Raw genomic sequence first — 16,167 nt, 5'->3', positions numbered from 1 at the left:
CCCGATTATGTCATTCTATCTATGGATTTGACTAAATCAAATATCCTACGATACATTTGTTAAGGGTAGAAGATGCCCTTAAGTCACTCAGTAACCATTTACGAGAGAGAGAAAGAGAGGGGAGAGATAGCGAGGTAGGGAGAGAGAGCATGGAGAGAGGTGGGGATATCAGTTTTGTGTGCGCGTTAGTGTTATGAGTTTGTGTGTGTGTGTGTGTGTGTGCGCGCGCGCGCGTGCGTGTGTTTGTTTGCGTGCGTGCGTGTCAGCCATCGAAATCTAAATTTCTCTTCTTCAGGTTTGCCATTATTTGAATGTGCTATCAGCAATGTTCCAGGTGATACGGAAGCCTTCAAGCAATGTAGAGCGAGAGAGAACTTCACTCTGGGGGAAAGAAAAGTCAATGAGAAAGTTTTGTTTGTGTGTGATAGAGAGCTGGGGGGAAAGAGTGGGAAGGAATATCACCTATTTTCACACCATTCACCGGCGGAAGCCTTGAGAATCAGGAGAATTTGTGGACGCCATATTAAGTATTTATGGACAAAAGACAGAGCAAGGGATGGTGTTGTGCAAACCAAAGAAGAGACAGTGAAACGAAGCAAGACAGCGAATAATGACAAAGAAGCCATGTAGACCAGAGATAACACTACACGGAAACACATCAACAGACACACACAAAAACACACTCACAAAAGTCATTACCGAGCTCTCTCTCTCTCTCTCTCTCTCTCTCTCTGCACACAGGCATATGCGTGTTAGTGAATATGATTCACACCCTTCCTGTCCTGGGGTATAACACTTTTGGACATGACCTTACCGCTCCCTGTCTCCATGGCGACCGGGGATACACAGAGATGATCCCTGACCTTGTTGAATGCATTGAAGATGCATCAGGGAAATTAAATATCGAGGATGTTCTCTGGTAATGAGACGATTCCTTTGTAGTTTCTGTGGCTTTATAGATCCAGTTTAATGTGTGTGTATATCATCATATATTATATATATATGTCTAAATATCACGTACATTACTATCTGATATTATCTGATGATATATGACAAATTGTAGTAGTAAAAGTATTATTGGCTAGACTAAGTAGATAATCCCATCATTTGCTCTCAATTTCATACTGATGAAGCCTTGACACACTGTGTTACAGTGTTATGCCCTTATGGAAGCAGCTTCACATGCACTTCTAACATACAGGCTCTTCATTGCTTGCATCGTATTACATAACCCACAGCGTTTATAATGGTGAATGGCAGCAATCATGTGGGAGGCCATTCTGGGAGCTAAAACGTTTACATGCATGTGAAGAGAGGGATTGTTAAGAAACGATGAAAAGATGAACAAACTCAGACTTTAAAGTGCTGATCACCATAATACTTTATTAAATAAATACATAAATATGAAATAATTTGTGTGAATCATACGACATATGTTGTTTTATGCAATGTTAAACATACACATACTTATCGAGTGGCACCATGGATACTTCTGTGGAAAAAGGATATAGACTATCGCTAGTATCTTTAACAAAAGATTGCACACATCACCTCTACTCACAGATGTGCTGAGGTTCCCAATGTGTGCATTAATATTTAACCCTCCTGCATTACTGCATACAGATGGAACTGAGATGGTGATTCTCTCCAGGTAATGCTAGGATAGGAGAGAGAGCGAACCGAGCTGGCAGATAGGAGGATTTAACACACATTCATTGGCTGCCCGCTGCAACAATAAAAAATGCACGCTGTCCCTCATTCCCACTGCACTTAATGCGCACGGAGGAGGAAGAGAAACAGCTCTGCATAACTATATCCCCCACAGCTATATCTCTTCAACAACATGGTCTTCTTTCTTTCTTTCTTTCTTTTTACTTTCTACTCCCTTTTCGTAACAATAAACATCAATAATCAGAAGCATATACAAAGAACGTAATGTTATATAATGTGCGTATGCATTATACACACAGAAACACACACACACACACACACACAGAAACACACTCACACACACATACACCCTTTGAATACATTAAAAGTCAAGTCTCCATAGACCAAGAGAGCAACTGGAACGCAGAGACGCATACAAAACACTAAGAGAGATGAGCGCCGGATGAGTCAGACACACAGGTCTGTTGAGTCATTACTGACGTAGTCCCGAGGAACAAACCCTTCAACTCCAGCCTCTGTGTCTCTCTTCATTCATTCATCATCTCCCTCTCCCTCCAGCACCTGCATTATGATAAGACTCTGCCATACGAAGAGGTTTGGGACAGGAACGTTTGCTTTCTCTTCAGCTTGCAGTCTTACAGTCTCTCTGTCTCGCTCTGTCTTTGTCTCTCTCTCTCTCTCTCTCTCTCTCTCTCTCTCTCTCTCTCTCTCTCTCGTTCTCACTAACACAATACTGATATTGCATACTAGCATACTACATTCTTCACGATCATCACTGTCTATTATCAACTAGACGTGATAGACGTTAACTATTTAGTTAACCTCTATTAAGCAAGAAGTACCAGAAAATAGCAGAAGGAGCACCACAGCCTCACAGTCTGCGGCAGATTTCCCTTTCACGGGCTGGTTCCTCTCGTGGCGGTCACTGTCAGGCGCTGGATCGGTACAAAGGGCCGCAGTCACTCCTCCTCGTCACGCTCCTGCTTCATGTAGGCCTCGTTCAGCAGCTGGATCTCCTCCTTGTAGCCGGAGCTGTCCTGGGTCTGCCGGCGGCTGTTCTGCCGGTGGGCCTCCACCGTGTCGGGGATGCTGATGTTGAGGCCGTCCGCCTCGGGGCTCCCGCCGCTGGGTATGAGCAGGGAGTACGAGGCGGTCTCGCCCAGGTCGCAGGACACGAAGCGGTTCTCCCGTCTGGAGTAGCGCAGCGACGGGGACCGGGCGTGGGTGGACGACTGGCTGATGTTGGAGACGATGGAGACGCTGTCCATGGCCTCCTCATTGTCGCAGATCTCCAGGACCTCCAGGTGGATCTTGACGTTGGTGTCCCCCACCCCGGAGCCCATGCCCACCGTCATACCCAGCCCCATCCCCAGGTCCAAGCTGGTCCGGCCTCCCCCGGGGCCCGTGTCCCCGGCCTGGCCCCCCGCTGCGGGGTCGTCGGCGCTGGGCTCATGGCCCACGGATTTGGAGCGGTACACTTCCACCTCAGAGAGGAAGGGACATTTGTTTTAGAAGCAAATGAATTATGGGCAGGATGGAGATGATTATAGTGCCGTCATTCACAGCACTTAGTTACTATTGAGAATTTATAGCAACAAAAACAACGGAAGACCATTGTTGTAATTGTGTGGCAGACCGTGGGCACTTTGTGTACGGCCTTCTTAAATTCTTAGCCATTAACCAAATGTCAAAGTTAATCGCTACTGATCAATACAAGCATTCAAATAAAATATATAACGTTTTTATAGGTTATATTTATCTCTCTATATTGAATCATTTTATGATTAATCTGATATATATTTTCTTTTTTCAGTGCGACTTGTATCCATGCTCATTGGGAGAGCAGTAAATTAACCCAAGGCACCGGCTTACTGCCGTTGAGTTCTGCTGTTACCTTCTTGGCGTTGGTGGGGCTGATTTTGAGTCCATCGCTGCTGACTTCATAGGTAGACAGAGAGAGCGTCTTTCCTGTGGGGGCCTGCAGGGACACAGTTCCTTGGAAGGCACACAGGGGCACTGAAAGCCCACCTGTTGACCTCTGCCAAAACAAAAGGAAACCAGGCACATTCACTGTTAAAAGAACACAGCAAACAACCTATTCTGTTCCGATGACATCATTCGTATTTCTCATTTTAAAGTTAGGGAGGCAATTTGGTGAACCAGTAATAGTAAGCTAGATCTGGAATGTATGCAACGCAAAAAATCCCAACCCTCCCTTCAGGCCATGCTCCAAAACCCCTCCCGAAAAATATGTGACTAGCTTGCTAGCATTAGTAATAGTTGAACACTCCGGTCATGCATAATGAGTGCACGGGCACAGTGCACACAGGTACCCAGGTAGGTTCTGGCCGAAGGAAATGATTGGACAGGCTTAATGGAGCTCTACGAAAGCCACACCTCCCAGATTTCCGAGCCTTTAATATATTGATTGCATTCAGGATGTCAAGAGAATTTCAACAAATATGACAAAGATTGCCGCAAAAATCTATTGATTAACCTTCCTTTAATCATGGATAGAGGTAGGTATGACATTTGAACTAGAAGCATGGGTATGTTATTTGATGTGAAAAGCACTGCGATTTATCTGTTGAGTGTAAAAGATTGATGTGCAAAGGAATATAAAAACGATCCCACTTAGCAAAGCATACATTTAGTATGCACTTAGGAATATGTCAGAGGCTTTCTAAAAGATAAGGAGATGGAAGCAGCCGACACACTCTCAAAAGATATTTAGGTGTGATAAATCCACATGGAAAAGATGGCTGCTGCTCTGCAATTTATTGATCCTCAATGTGTTAATGGCGGCCGTAGGTCAGCAACAGTGCAGCAGCACTTCCATTGACCAGCTCTTGGCCGGAGCTGGTGTCGGAGGACGCCACAGTAACCCAACGTCACCCCAAAATACCAAGCAGAAAACAAGGGAACATAGACAACATAGACAAACAAGATCTAAGCGGTGTCCAAGTACAGAACTTCTGGCTGTCGTGCACGTTTGTAGCTAAGAATAGAAAGTACAATGAATACAAGGACCCATTGTACACCAAATAAAAACAAAAGCTTGGCTACATGTTCATCCGCTGGTTAATGAAGACACTGGAATCCAATCTTACCAACTTGTGTTAAGAGGGAAGGGGGGTTTGCTATAGAAATGTAAGAGCCACAGAAGCTGATTTGATCTCATATTGAAATAAAAATATAACTGAAGAAAGAAGGTGAACACTGTTATTTGATTGTATTCCCTTCCTTCTGAATTGCTGTGTGTCACAGATGGGTGTTTTTTTGTCATCTCCACAAGGCGTTACCTCACGTGAAATGACATGCGGAGCCCCTGGAGAACAGGACAGGTAATTGTTTTTAGAACATAGAGAAATGCGGGAGCATATCTAAGCAAGCTTCACCACTGTTCAGTCACACTGTCTCATTTAAACTCGACTGCTGTGGCATAAAATAGGAAGCTGATCTCTGAAAACAATTCCCTTGCCTTCTGCTTTCAATGTTTCCCATATTGTCATTCTCAGTAATGACTTGTTTGTTGCTGCCAAACGATGATGGAAGAGACAGAACAGAATGAGTAGAAGGCAACGCAACTAACAGAAAGTGACAGAAAATATACATAGATGTATTTGCTGGGATCTGCATCAAGTTGCAGAAGATTGCATATTGGTTAATAGAAAATTTGAATCTGAAGTCATGTCTAATTTATATAGTTCCTCAAATCTCTTTAATCATAAATACACCATACAACAATCCAATGTCAATCGAGTGTTGATACTCTTAATACCAAGATGCACTAATGATACAGTGAAGATTTTGTAGACCTGTTTCTGCCAGTTGATAACACCTCATTACCAGGCCATCCACTGAACAAAGGCTGGATGCACTACAATTATTTTTCTAGCTTATATTTAATGAGGGTTGTCTCGGTGGGCCTCACATGCTTTCTAACATAAGTGTCTTTCTTTGTAATTATCTGATGGAGGGAGCAAGTTTAAGTGATGGCAGATAGGGTGAAAGCCAAGGCTACACAGTAAGGCAGACAATTTCAACGCAGGAGCCTTCTTGCTAGAAGAAGCCGCTGTGTTACCTATGATTTGGAAACCTTTCCAGGAATACTGCCGTTTTTCCGCACCACTGTTAGTCCATTCCATGTTTTTCATCTCTGCATGACAGAACAGAGTACACATTAAACGCAATGTTTACTCCAGAAAATAACCACTCTCCAGGGTCTTTAAATGCGTATTTTACACATGTACAATGTGCATTAGTAATAGAGTATGTTTTTCAACTGGAACTTCAAACATGAGCTATAGCCCCCGTCATGTGTGTCATTAAGCGTCCTTTGGCATGTTTCCCAATGCTGCAACAGACCTACACTACATGACTGTAGCTTTTTCATGCCTCATGCCTCCTAAGTGGCTTTCCTGGGCCCCTCCGACGCCCACGACACAGGTTGATGATGATTAACCCCGTTTATTGTAGTGTTTTGAAGCATTAGTAATCGCAGAGCAGGTGTTCCATGCCGACATGTCAGAGATGACCCTGAGAGTGTGCGGTGTCTGCTGCTCAGACCGGTGTGAATTGATTGCCCAATGCACCACAGGTGTATACTCCCACTCAGCCCCTGAGCCTAATCAGTTCGACTTGGGCCAGGTGAGGCTGCTTAACCCAGCCGTCAACCACACAAACACTCCTCAGCGACGTGTGTCCATTGAATGTGGTCATACATACTTCTGCGTCTATATTTATACATCAATCTATACAAATTTGATTTCATCCATGTGTGGTTCTCACGTGCAAAGCTACACGGTAATCGTTGTCAAAGTGAAAGCATCGTCTCCAATGCATATGTTTTCTTTTTGCTGGCCCGCCCTCCTCCCCTATGGTTCCTGGACTTGTTACCAAAGTGTGTGAAGTCACAGAGAGGGCCAATGTCTTTAAGCTCTAATTCCACCTATAGCCCTGGGGACGAGGGAGGCCAGAGGGGCTCCACGCCGGAGGCTTGCATGCTGGATAATGACATCTGGCCGGCTAACGAGGACCAAAACACTGGCCCGAAGTCCTCTGAATCACACACTCTCCGGGCCTGCCTTTCATGTGCTGTTTTGCTTCTCTGTGGGGATGTGTGTTGCCGTGTGTGTGTGTGTGTGTGTGTGTGTGTGTGTGTGTGTGTGTGTGTGGATACGTATTGCTGTGTGTGTGTTTGTGTGAGGGGATAGGTGTCACCGTGTGTGCGTGTGTGTGTGTGTGTGTGTGTGTGTGTGTGTGAGGGGGGGATATGTGTTGCTGTGTGTGTGTGGATATGTGTTGCCATGTGTGAGTGTGTTGCCGTGTGTGTGTGTGGATATGTGTTAATGCGCACGTGTGTGTGTCTGTGAGCCACGCGTTGTGAGAATATGTGATTGTTTGTGCATGCGAGAGAGAAAAACAGACAGAGAGAAGTGAATGTGTGTACGCATGCATGCATTTGTGTGTTCTGTGTTTTGTGCATGCGATGTGCACATTGTCCATGTTTCCATTTTGTCCACAGGCTTTCAGTGTTATTCAGAAAGTCACAATTACTGTCACTTTCAAAGGTACTGCCTGTGGCCCAGGCAATGTTGTGTGGCACAGAATGACTCTGCCTATTCCACTCTTCCTGTTATACTTCCGCCAAGGCTCATTGCACATTAGCGCCTCTCTATTTCATGTTGGTCTTTTCATTTGGAACCCATTTTCATCCATTGCACGAGGATAATGTGCTGGCACTGAGATGCAGGTTCAGAAAAGGCTGGACACACTTTCACAGCCTAAATCTATGCTGTTCCATCCTCTCCCACTGGGTAATGTTATGGTCGGTTAAGCGACAGAGAAATGACAACGCCCCCAGAACTTTATCACTGGAGCATGAAAGAGATTATTTTATATAACTGAACATTAATAATTATTATTATCAAGTTCCGGATGTCAAGTGAAATTTGGCAGGACGGTGCGTACAAGCTGGTGTGTTCCCGGGTGAGTGCATGAACACATACTCAATTTACTGGTACAGGTTCAGGTATAAGTGATGTGTCCTGAAATATTCAATCAGCTGCCTGTTCCCATTCTCACCAAGTGAGCAATCTACATCACTCCTTTAACCTTAAATTCAACTTTAATAAGGTACTACAAAGATATTGACTTTGCTTAAATTGCTGAGAAAGTCAATGGAGCCGAATGAAGCCATCTCTTTGATACAATTTGTGCCAAAATAGTCATCGTGACGTGATAGTGCCACAGAAATATTCATTTGAGGAGGGAGAAGGAGAGAGAAAAAGAGAAGAGAGGAGAGGAGTGGAATGAACACTCAAGCATTTATCCATTCCATCTCAATTCATTTTACAGCCCTCCATCTGCTAACTTAAATCGTGAGCCCCATGCAAACACACAGAGGACCCGACACACAACACTGGGACATATATTAATAATCAATTAATTAAAGGGTCACGCACACTTCACTACACTACAAACACACTGACTGAATTCTTTGAAAGTTTGCTGAGCAGAACTAGGTTAACATTCATCTTGCGCCGCAGTGCACTGTACCCTGGACCACCAGCTGTGCTTCTGTCTGTTTCTCTGCACTCCGAGCTAAGTAGATCAGACAGGTGTAACGTCTAAAATTAGACAGAAAGCCATTTCCCTTTACACTTGTCTCGCATACACTTGTCTAGTGTACGCAAGCACAACATGATGTGTATAAACGACACATGACCCTAACCCTAACCCAACCAATCATCATACAGGCCCGGCCCATTATAGACATTTTAGAAATGTATTATGGCGTTCTCCCGGGAATATATTTTTTTCTCTAAGGGGCTGGGGCTACATTTCTCTCAGGCTTTCTCTCTATTAGACAAGGTACTGACGCACATGCTAATCCAAACCTGCCAATAACAGATAACCTAAGCGTGCAATTTGAGCCAACATATTTACATCTTACTTTACTTTTTGAAAGTGTTGTGTATTAAAGTTGTGATTTGGCATCGATCCATGGCACTGCTATAGAATCCATCACTTTTCATCCAAAAAATGTTATTTAAGGGTTTGCTTTGCTTTTAAATAGGACATATTAGGCCACCAGGTGTGAGTGTGATTAGCCTTACAAGCCATTTCGAAAATCTGCCCCATATGACATCACTAGTGGGCGTGTTCACCTAGATCTGTGCTGGATAGATCAGTCTACCAGCCTGCCCAGTGGACTGAAGTAAACGTATCCAGCACAGATCTAGGTGAACACGCCCACTAGTGATGTCATATGGGACAGATTTTCGAAATGGCTTGTAAGGCTATTCACACTCACACCTCGTGGTATAATATGTCCCCTTTAAATGTAATCAAAGACATATTGGGTCTGCTGTCGTCTTTGAAGTTAACACAAGTGCTTGTAGAGTTGACGTTTTAGCGCTAAGTTAACAAGTTAAAGCTAACAAGTTAAAGCTAACATCGGCGCTCGGATTAAGGGTTCACCACAACGGAGAGAAAGAGAGCGTTCTCGTTTCACAATCAGTACAATCAGACCATCGCTGGACAGCAGAATCAACTCCCAACGTGGTGGGTGCGATGGGCTTAGGGTGTGAAACTCTGGAGGAGTATGGAGGATGACGATGGGGGTGGTGGAGGTGGATGTACCTGTCTGGGCGTCCTCTCTGATTTGCTCCTGCACCACTCCCAGTCGCTGAGCTCGATCTTGCGGCCCTCCTCGTGGGAGAGCCTCCTCTCCGGCACCTCGAACACTGGTGGTGCGTTGGTGAGCCCTTGCTCCTTCTCCCGGTGGTGGTGTAAACCATCACCACCACCAGCATCGCCGCCACCACCATCCTCATTCCCTCCGCCACGGACCTCTTGTGGAAGCGGGACGTCACCGCCTTCCATCGGGCCCTCCCCTACTCCTCCTCCGGCTACTCCACCTCCTCCACCACCTCCTCCACCCGCGACGGAGGTTTCCATCCGCAGGTCGGTGCGTGAGGAGCTGTCCACGGGCGGCGCGGCGCTGAAGTCCAGAGCCCCGTGTTCGGGCCGCGTGTCAGGAGGCAGGCCGCCGGCGTCGAGCGCGTTGAGGCGGACTTCCGGGTGGAGGTCGCCATGGAAGAGGTGGTGGTAGGAGGAGGGCTTGTTCTGCGTGGAGGCCGTCAGTGCCGGGGAGTGGGCGGCCGGGGAGAGCTTGTACACCCGGTAGCCTTGCTGGAAGGACAGCGAGAACTCAAATCTTCTCTTCAGAGCTGTGGGTAGAAGTCACCGGTGACTCACTGCGCTGCTGTGTCCCAGCCGGGCCAACACAATGGGAGCCTAATAACAATCAGCCTAGCGCATCGCAGTGAGAGATGTAGTGAGGAGCTAGGGGGCTACGTCGAGGGGTAAGGCGTGGGGGCCGGTCAAGCGCCGGGTGAGGGTGAGTCCCAGTGGAAAGGATTACGATTTATTTGAGCATTTCTATGCTTTATTCATGAAGAGTTAGACATGATGTTTTTGGAGAGAGAGAGAGAGAGAGAGAGGGGAGGACACACAGCAAAAGACCACAGGCAGGAATCAAACCCGGGTCCCAGCGGTAAGGTACACACTTAATGCCACCCAGAAAAGGGATTCTGATGTCCTCCATGGGTAGGCCACCACATGTTCACGCATGACCAAATAAACCAAATCTACACAAAACAACTTCCACATGCTTGACAACGAGCAGGTAATACACCGTCTACACCTGAACTGAGTGTGAAGCTACAGGCCTGCGTTCCACCTTGGGGCCAACAAACTGGCAATACACCGTCCACACCTGAACTGTGCGTGAAGCTACGGGTTCTACCTTTGGGGACAATAAACAGGTAATACACCATCTAAACCCATGCGGTGTGTGTGAAGCTATACCGGCCTGGGTTGTACCTTTCGGCTCCGCTGTCGGGTCCCGCCGGCAGTGGATGAAGCAGCCACAGGGCAGGTGGTTCCAGCGCTTGGAGAGGGCGAACAGGGGGGTCACGGCCGGGGCCAGCAGGGTGAGGAGGAAGCCCAGGGCCTCAAGGGGAGGCAGGCGCGCGTCCGTGGTGTGTCGCAGCAGCACCAGTGTCTGGGGACCAGCGGAGGCGTCAAGGCAAAAGACTGAAGGTCATTGATGCTTTTCTTGGGTTCGATGGGTATTTCTATGGGTTTATGATTATGAGTGGTGTTTGTGAAATGTTAACATGCATGACTGCTGCATGGAACCTTGGTAGCAAAGCAACAAAAATAAGCATATACAACATTCACATCACTTTAGGGAGATTGATTATGGAAGGCGAGGAAAGAGAGAAAAAGAAAGGAATATCGAATGCACATAAATGTGTTAATGTTGCAACAGGTCGTTGAAAAATGAACGACCTGAAAATCAACAAAATCAGTAGATGTTAACAGATTCTTTCAACGACCTGTTGCAACATTAATTTATTTAAACTACACTTTATTAAATCGTGGCATAATTATCCCAACAAAGCTACCAACAAATATGTGATTCAGCAATGCCTTTGATCTGGGGTTATTCATTGATGACCACAAACTGCCCCGACCAGCTTAACCAAGTGATGGCCAACATCTAAACGTGGATGAACTCACGAATGTGATGTGGAATCATTCACAGACCATGAATTCATATATATTTTCATTGCCATTCCGTTGCATTCTTACCATGATCGGCGTCCAAAGAATAACCCGAACAACCGCAAGAATCATGGAGAAGCGCTTCTGCGCAAACCACACCGGGCTGTCCCCGGCGCTGGGGTCCCGTGGCCCCTCAGAGGAGGACCCCGGAGGTCTACAGGTCCCCGTGTCCTCCCGGAGCCCCGGTCCCGTGACGAACGACACCGGGCTCAGCTCGCTGTACGCGTTAAAACTCGTATTGAGGCTATCCCGGGAGAAGGAGGGGAACTCGCAGAGGGGCGCGGAGCCACTATCCAACCCGCGGGACAACTCGAAGTAGCTGGGGTAGAACAGGGTGCGCTGGGGCTCCCGGGAGCAAAGCAGCTGGTAAGTGAGGGGCCCGAAGAAAAACAGCAGGGCGCTGAAACACGCAGAGTACAGGGAGAAGAGGAGCAAGCTGTAGGAGCTGCGTCGGTCGGGGAAGCAGCCGAGGGTCGCTGGTGCGAAACTCCCCCATCCGCACAGCGGCAGCAGGCTCACCACCAGGCTGACGAGCCACACCGCCGCGATGGCCCAGACCACCGTCAGCGGGCGATGGACGGACTTCAGCACTCCGAACCTCTTGGTGATGTAGAAGGTGTAGGCTGCGATGAGACACGCTTTCATGTTGCTGGAGACCCCCTGGAAAACGTACAGCACCCCCGATAGAATGCACAGCGTCCCGGGCGAGCTTTCCTCCCTCTCCCCGTCCCGCACCCAGTGCAGCAACGTGAAGAGGGAGAGGGGCACCACACTGACCAGGTCGTCCACGGACATGGACGCCACTATGAGACACAGGGACGTCTTCCTCCGCATTCGGAAGAGGGCAAATAGCGAGTACACGCCTCCGACCAGCGTGGCCAGGGCGATGGTTACGCACAAGGCGAGCAGCACCGCACGCACCTCCGGGCGCTCCGTCTCCCCGGAGGTGGTCGCCAGGTGACTCCTGTTGGGCTCCGTGGAGCCGAGATGCGGGGAGGACATTTTTTGAAGGGATGAAGTTTGGGCTGCTTCGGTGGTTTAGCTTTTTGCGAAGGAAAAAGAGGAGCGACTTAGTCGGTTGTGTCTCATGGTCTACCCTGGGAAGTTAAAAAAGAACTGGAAGCATCTTGCAGCGTCTTATATTGGCGTCCAAAGGTGTCTTCTGAGGGGTGTCTTCTGAGCCCAGGCAGATGCGCTCACTAAAAAGCTGCTTTCCAGTGTGTGGAGCTCACGGAGGAATGTTTGCATCCAAGCAGCGGGTCGCGTCGACCTCGTCTCCAGCAGCGGGAGGTTTTACGCACCGGGCGCTTTCGTCACGCCCGTGGATTCATCCCAGAGGCAGCATGCGAAGGGCTGGTCCAATCGCAGCCCTCCACTCGCTCCCCGGTCAATCAGTTCCGTGCATCAGGCTGCGCTGTCTTCTGTGACTTAGTTAGTTTGAGCTCGCTCGAGCCACAACCTCCTGACTCTCTCATCCCCACTCTCTCTCTCTCTCTCTCTCTCTCTCTCTCTCTCTCTCTCTCTCTCTCTCTCTCTCTCTCTCTCCCTCTCTCTTCTCTCTCTTTTACTCTCTCATGCGCTCTCCCTCTCTCTCCCGCTCTCTTTCTTTATCCCTCTCTCTCTCTCTCCCTCGCTCTATCCCCTGGGTCTCCCTCTTCCCTCTCTCCACGCACTCTCTATATCAATCTTTCGCCTCTGTAATACTAGAATCGAATACAAATGAGTCAATGGGCTTAAAAGCCATTGTTACATTTTTTAAGTAAGGATACACTTAAAAACACACATACTGTCTGCATGTGTGTGTGGGTGTGCGTGCGTGCGTGTGGTGTGTGTGTGTCTGTGTGTGTGCGTGTGTCTGTGTCTGTGTGTGTGTGTGTGTTTGTGTGTTGTGTGTGTGCATGTGTGTGCGTGTGTGTGAGAGAGAGAGAGCGAGAGAGAGAGAGAGAGAGAGAGAGAGAGAGAGAGGCAGTAGGAAGAGTAAAAAAGGCATGCAAGATTCTCTCTCTCTCTCTCTCTCTCTCTCTCTCTCTCTCTCTCTCTCTCTCTCTCTCCTCTCTCTCCCTCTCCCTCCCGCTCCCTCTCACTCAGTCCAGTTAAGCCGCTTACAGCAGGAGGGAACATGAAGGCGGCATGTGGAAAATACACTGGCTGACAAATCAGCACGCAGCACAGTGGCAGGTACCAGTTGTGTTTCTTTTCTCTGTGCTGATTGGCTGAATGCGTGGTCTATACTATATTCATCAGTCCATAACTCTCAGCTCAACAAACTCTATTCTGAAACCCTACGTCAGACTGCCCATCCATTCAACCCTCCCATGCGTTTGTTCAGAGAGAAAAGAGAGAGAGAGAGATAGAGAGAGAGAGAGGGGGGGGGAGATGGAGAGAGAGAGAGAGAGAGCGAGAGAGGGGGTGGGAGGGAGATGGAGAGAGAGAGAGAGAGAGAGAGAGAGAGAGAAAGAAAGGGGGAGAGAGATGGAAAGAGAGAGATAGAGAGAGAGAGAGAGAGAGAGAGAGAGAGAGAGAGAGAGAGAGAGAGAGAGAGAGAGAGAGATCTCTGTGTATTTCATTCTGTGATGGGCTTCTGTTTTAGGTAAATTAGATCCGACCACTGAAATTAACTTAAACCGTAGATGGTGGAGTTGTCTAAAGCCATCTGGACTTCTAGAGAATTGATTGTTTATGTTTACAAAACATTTGAGGCCTAACAATTAAAGGAGCATGTTGCTAAAGCTAAGCTGCGGTGGAACAGGTGGATGCCATTAAGGGATACAATTTGACCATGGGATGTGGCCTCAATGCTATCCAAGTTAGATCCAACACCACCATACCATATGGGGAAGTTCAGTGTGTGCGTTTGTCTGATGTTGTGTGACAGCGAAATAATTAAGACAACTAGAGACAAATGACTATTGATCTCCAAACAAAATGAATAAATATGCAAACTAGCTGTGACAGCAAATAAGCTTGGACTGCTTCAAATGTAACGGACTGTGAGTGAGATAACTGTTTCTATGTGATGAACAACAGTGGAACACATTCCTCTGTTGACATGCAATCTGTCACTGGATACACTGGATGTGTGTGTGTTTGTGTGTGTGTGTGTGTGTGTGTGTGTGTGTGTACATGCTTGCGTACGCACATGTGTGTGTGTGTGTCTGTCTGTGCGTGTGCGTTTGTGCGTTTGTGTGGGCGTGTGTGTGTGTTTGTTTGTGTGAGTGCAAGTGTGTGTGTTTGTGTGAGTGTGTGTGTGTGTGTGTGTGTTTGTGTGTCTGCCAGGTGCATGCGTGTGTGTGGTGTGTTTGATTGTGTGTTTGTGTGTGTGCGTGTGTTTGTGGTGTGCGTGTGTGTACGTCAGCAGTTGCGATTGAAAGGAACCTTGTGTTGTTCTTTTCCCATCTCAAGGACTCGCGACCCTGGGTTTGAGCGCAGATGCTCTGCCTTCCTTTTTTCCCTTAAATTTATAAAGGTACATCAGGGTTTATACAGACAAATATTTCAAGCAGTTAATTTTTTATATTTCTACACAAACATTGGACTACGGCTAATAAATAATAAAACACGACAATAAGATAAAACACATATAATAAATTCCTCCATGTGCTTTGTGAAGGTTAGTGGTCCCTCTGCTTCTCCTTATCTCATACTAATAGTTGGTGTCCCTCCGGATGTTCCCTCCAGCTGGTCTCTCCGGATGTTCTCTCCAGCTGGTCTCTCCGGATGTTCTCTCCAGGCGGTCTATTTAGACGGTCTCTCCAGATGGTCTCTCCGGATGTTCTCTTTAGATGGTCTCTTTAGATGGTTTCTCAAGACAGTCTCTCACAACGGTCTCTCCTGACGGTCTCTACGGTCAGTCTCACTAGATGGTCTCTCAAGACGGTCTCTCCAGACAGTTTCTCTAGATGGTCTCTCCAGACGGTCTCTCCAAATGGTCTCTCCCGACTATCTCTTCAGAGGGTCTCTTTAGATGGTCTCTTCTAATGGTTTCTCAGAAGAGTCTCTCCGGAGAGTCTCTCCAAAGGATAAGAAATAAGGTCATGGAACTTATTGATACACACCGGAGGGCAAAGAACAGTTCATACAGGGACTCACACATGCACTGGCACACACAAACACACACACACACCCAAACGTTGAATACACAAGCACAAACATGCAGGTGCCAGCACACACAAGCACGCACACGACACACATACACGCATTCACCAACACAGCGCTGCAATTTATGAAGGCTCACACACACACATCCATGCAACTATATTCTCACACACACAAACACACACACAGACACACCGTATGCATGAATGCACACACATAGGCACGCGAAGAACCACACGCACACACACACACAAATAAAACAAGCTGAGCTCATCGCCAGACTGTAAGGTGACCCACTTAGTGTGAATGCATCCTTGTGGAGAATATGTGTTTGGATTTGTTCATGTTTTCACATTCAGCGGGAGAAGCACTGCGAGGGAGGCCGTGTGTGCACTGAAAAGAAGCAGAGGGTATTCAATTGACGACAAAGAAGAAGGACAAGGCGACACAAAGGGAAGCGGAAAGGTTGGATACATTAACAAGAGAGATAAATGATAGAATGTACTGTGCACGAAAGAAGCACGCGGTACATTAGATGGTGATAATCTGAAGCATTGGTCAAAGAGAATGTGGAAAATGGCCAATTTCAGTTATATCATGTTTATGCAAATGCGCAAAAACAATGTGTTGCTTGTACTCGTTTTTGCCTTGTTTTCATTACAAACTAAACAACTGACAAAGTAAATACCAGATGACCGTTGACTCTGGTGTATCTTCCCAAGATGTATCTTCCCACAGGCGACCGGGCAGTGAGTGCACGAG

At 47.2% G+C, this 16,167-nt stretch overlaps 1 protein-coding gene across 1 annotated transcript; it reads right to left on the bottom strand.

Moving 5' to 3' along the window:
- Window positions 1-2,630: 2,630 nt before the first annotated feature.
- On the bottom strand, window positions 2,631-12,312 carry LOC307073661 (putative G-protein coupled receptor 149; the record flags this gene model as incomplete). Its single annotated transcript, XM_079733565.1, has 5 exons — window positions 2,631-3,155; window positions 3,566-3,709; window positions 9,319-9,908; window positions 10,564-10,744; window positions 11,338-12,312. 5 exons carry the CDS (start codon window positions 12,310-12,312, stop codon window positions 2,631-2,633), a joined length of 2,415 nt encoding a protein of 804 aa, XP_079589691.1.
- Between the last annotated feature and the right edge of the window lie 3,855 nt (window positions 12,313-16,167).

This window comes from Pollachius pollachius (genome assembly GCF_949987615.1).
Source record: "Pollachius pollachius genome assembly, chromosome: 3".
Taxonomy (NCBI): domain Eukaryota; kingdom Metazoa; phylum Chordata; class Actinopteri; order Gadiformes; family Gadidae; genus Pollachius; species Pollachius pollachius.
The sequence above is the reverse complement of the archived record's forward strand: the minus strand, read 5'-3'. Positions and strand labels throughout refer to the sequence as shown.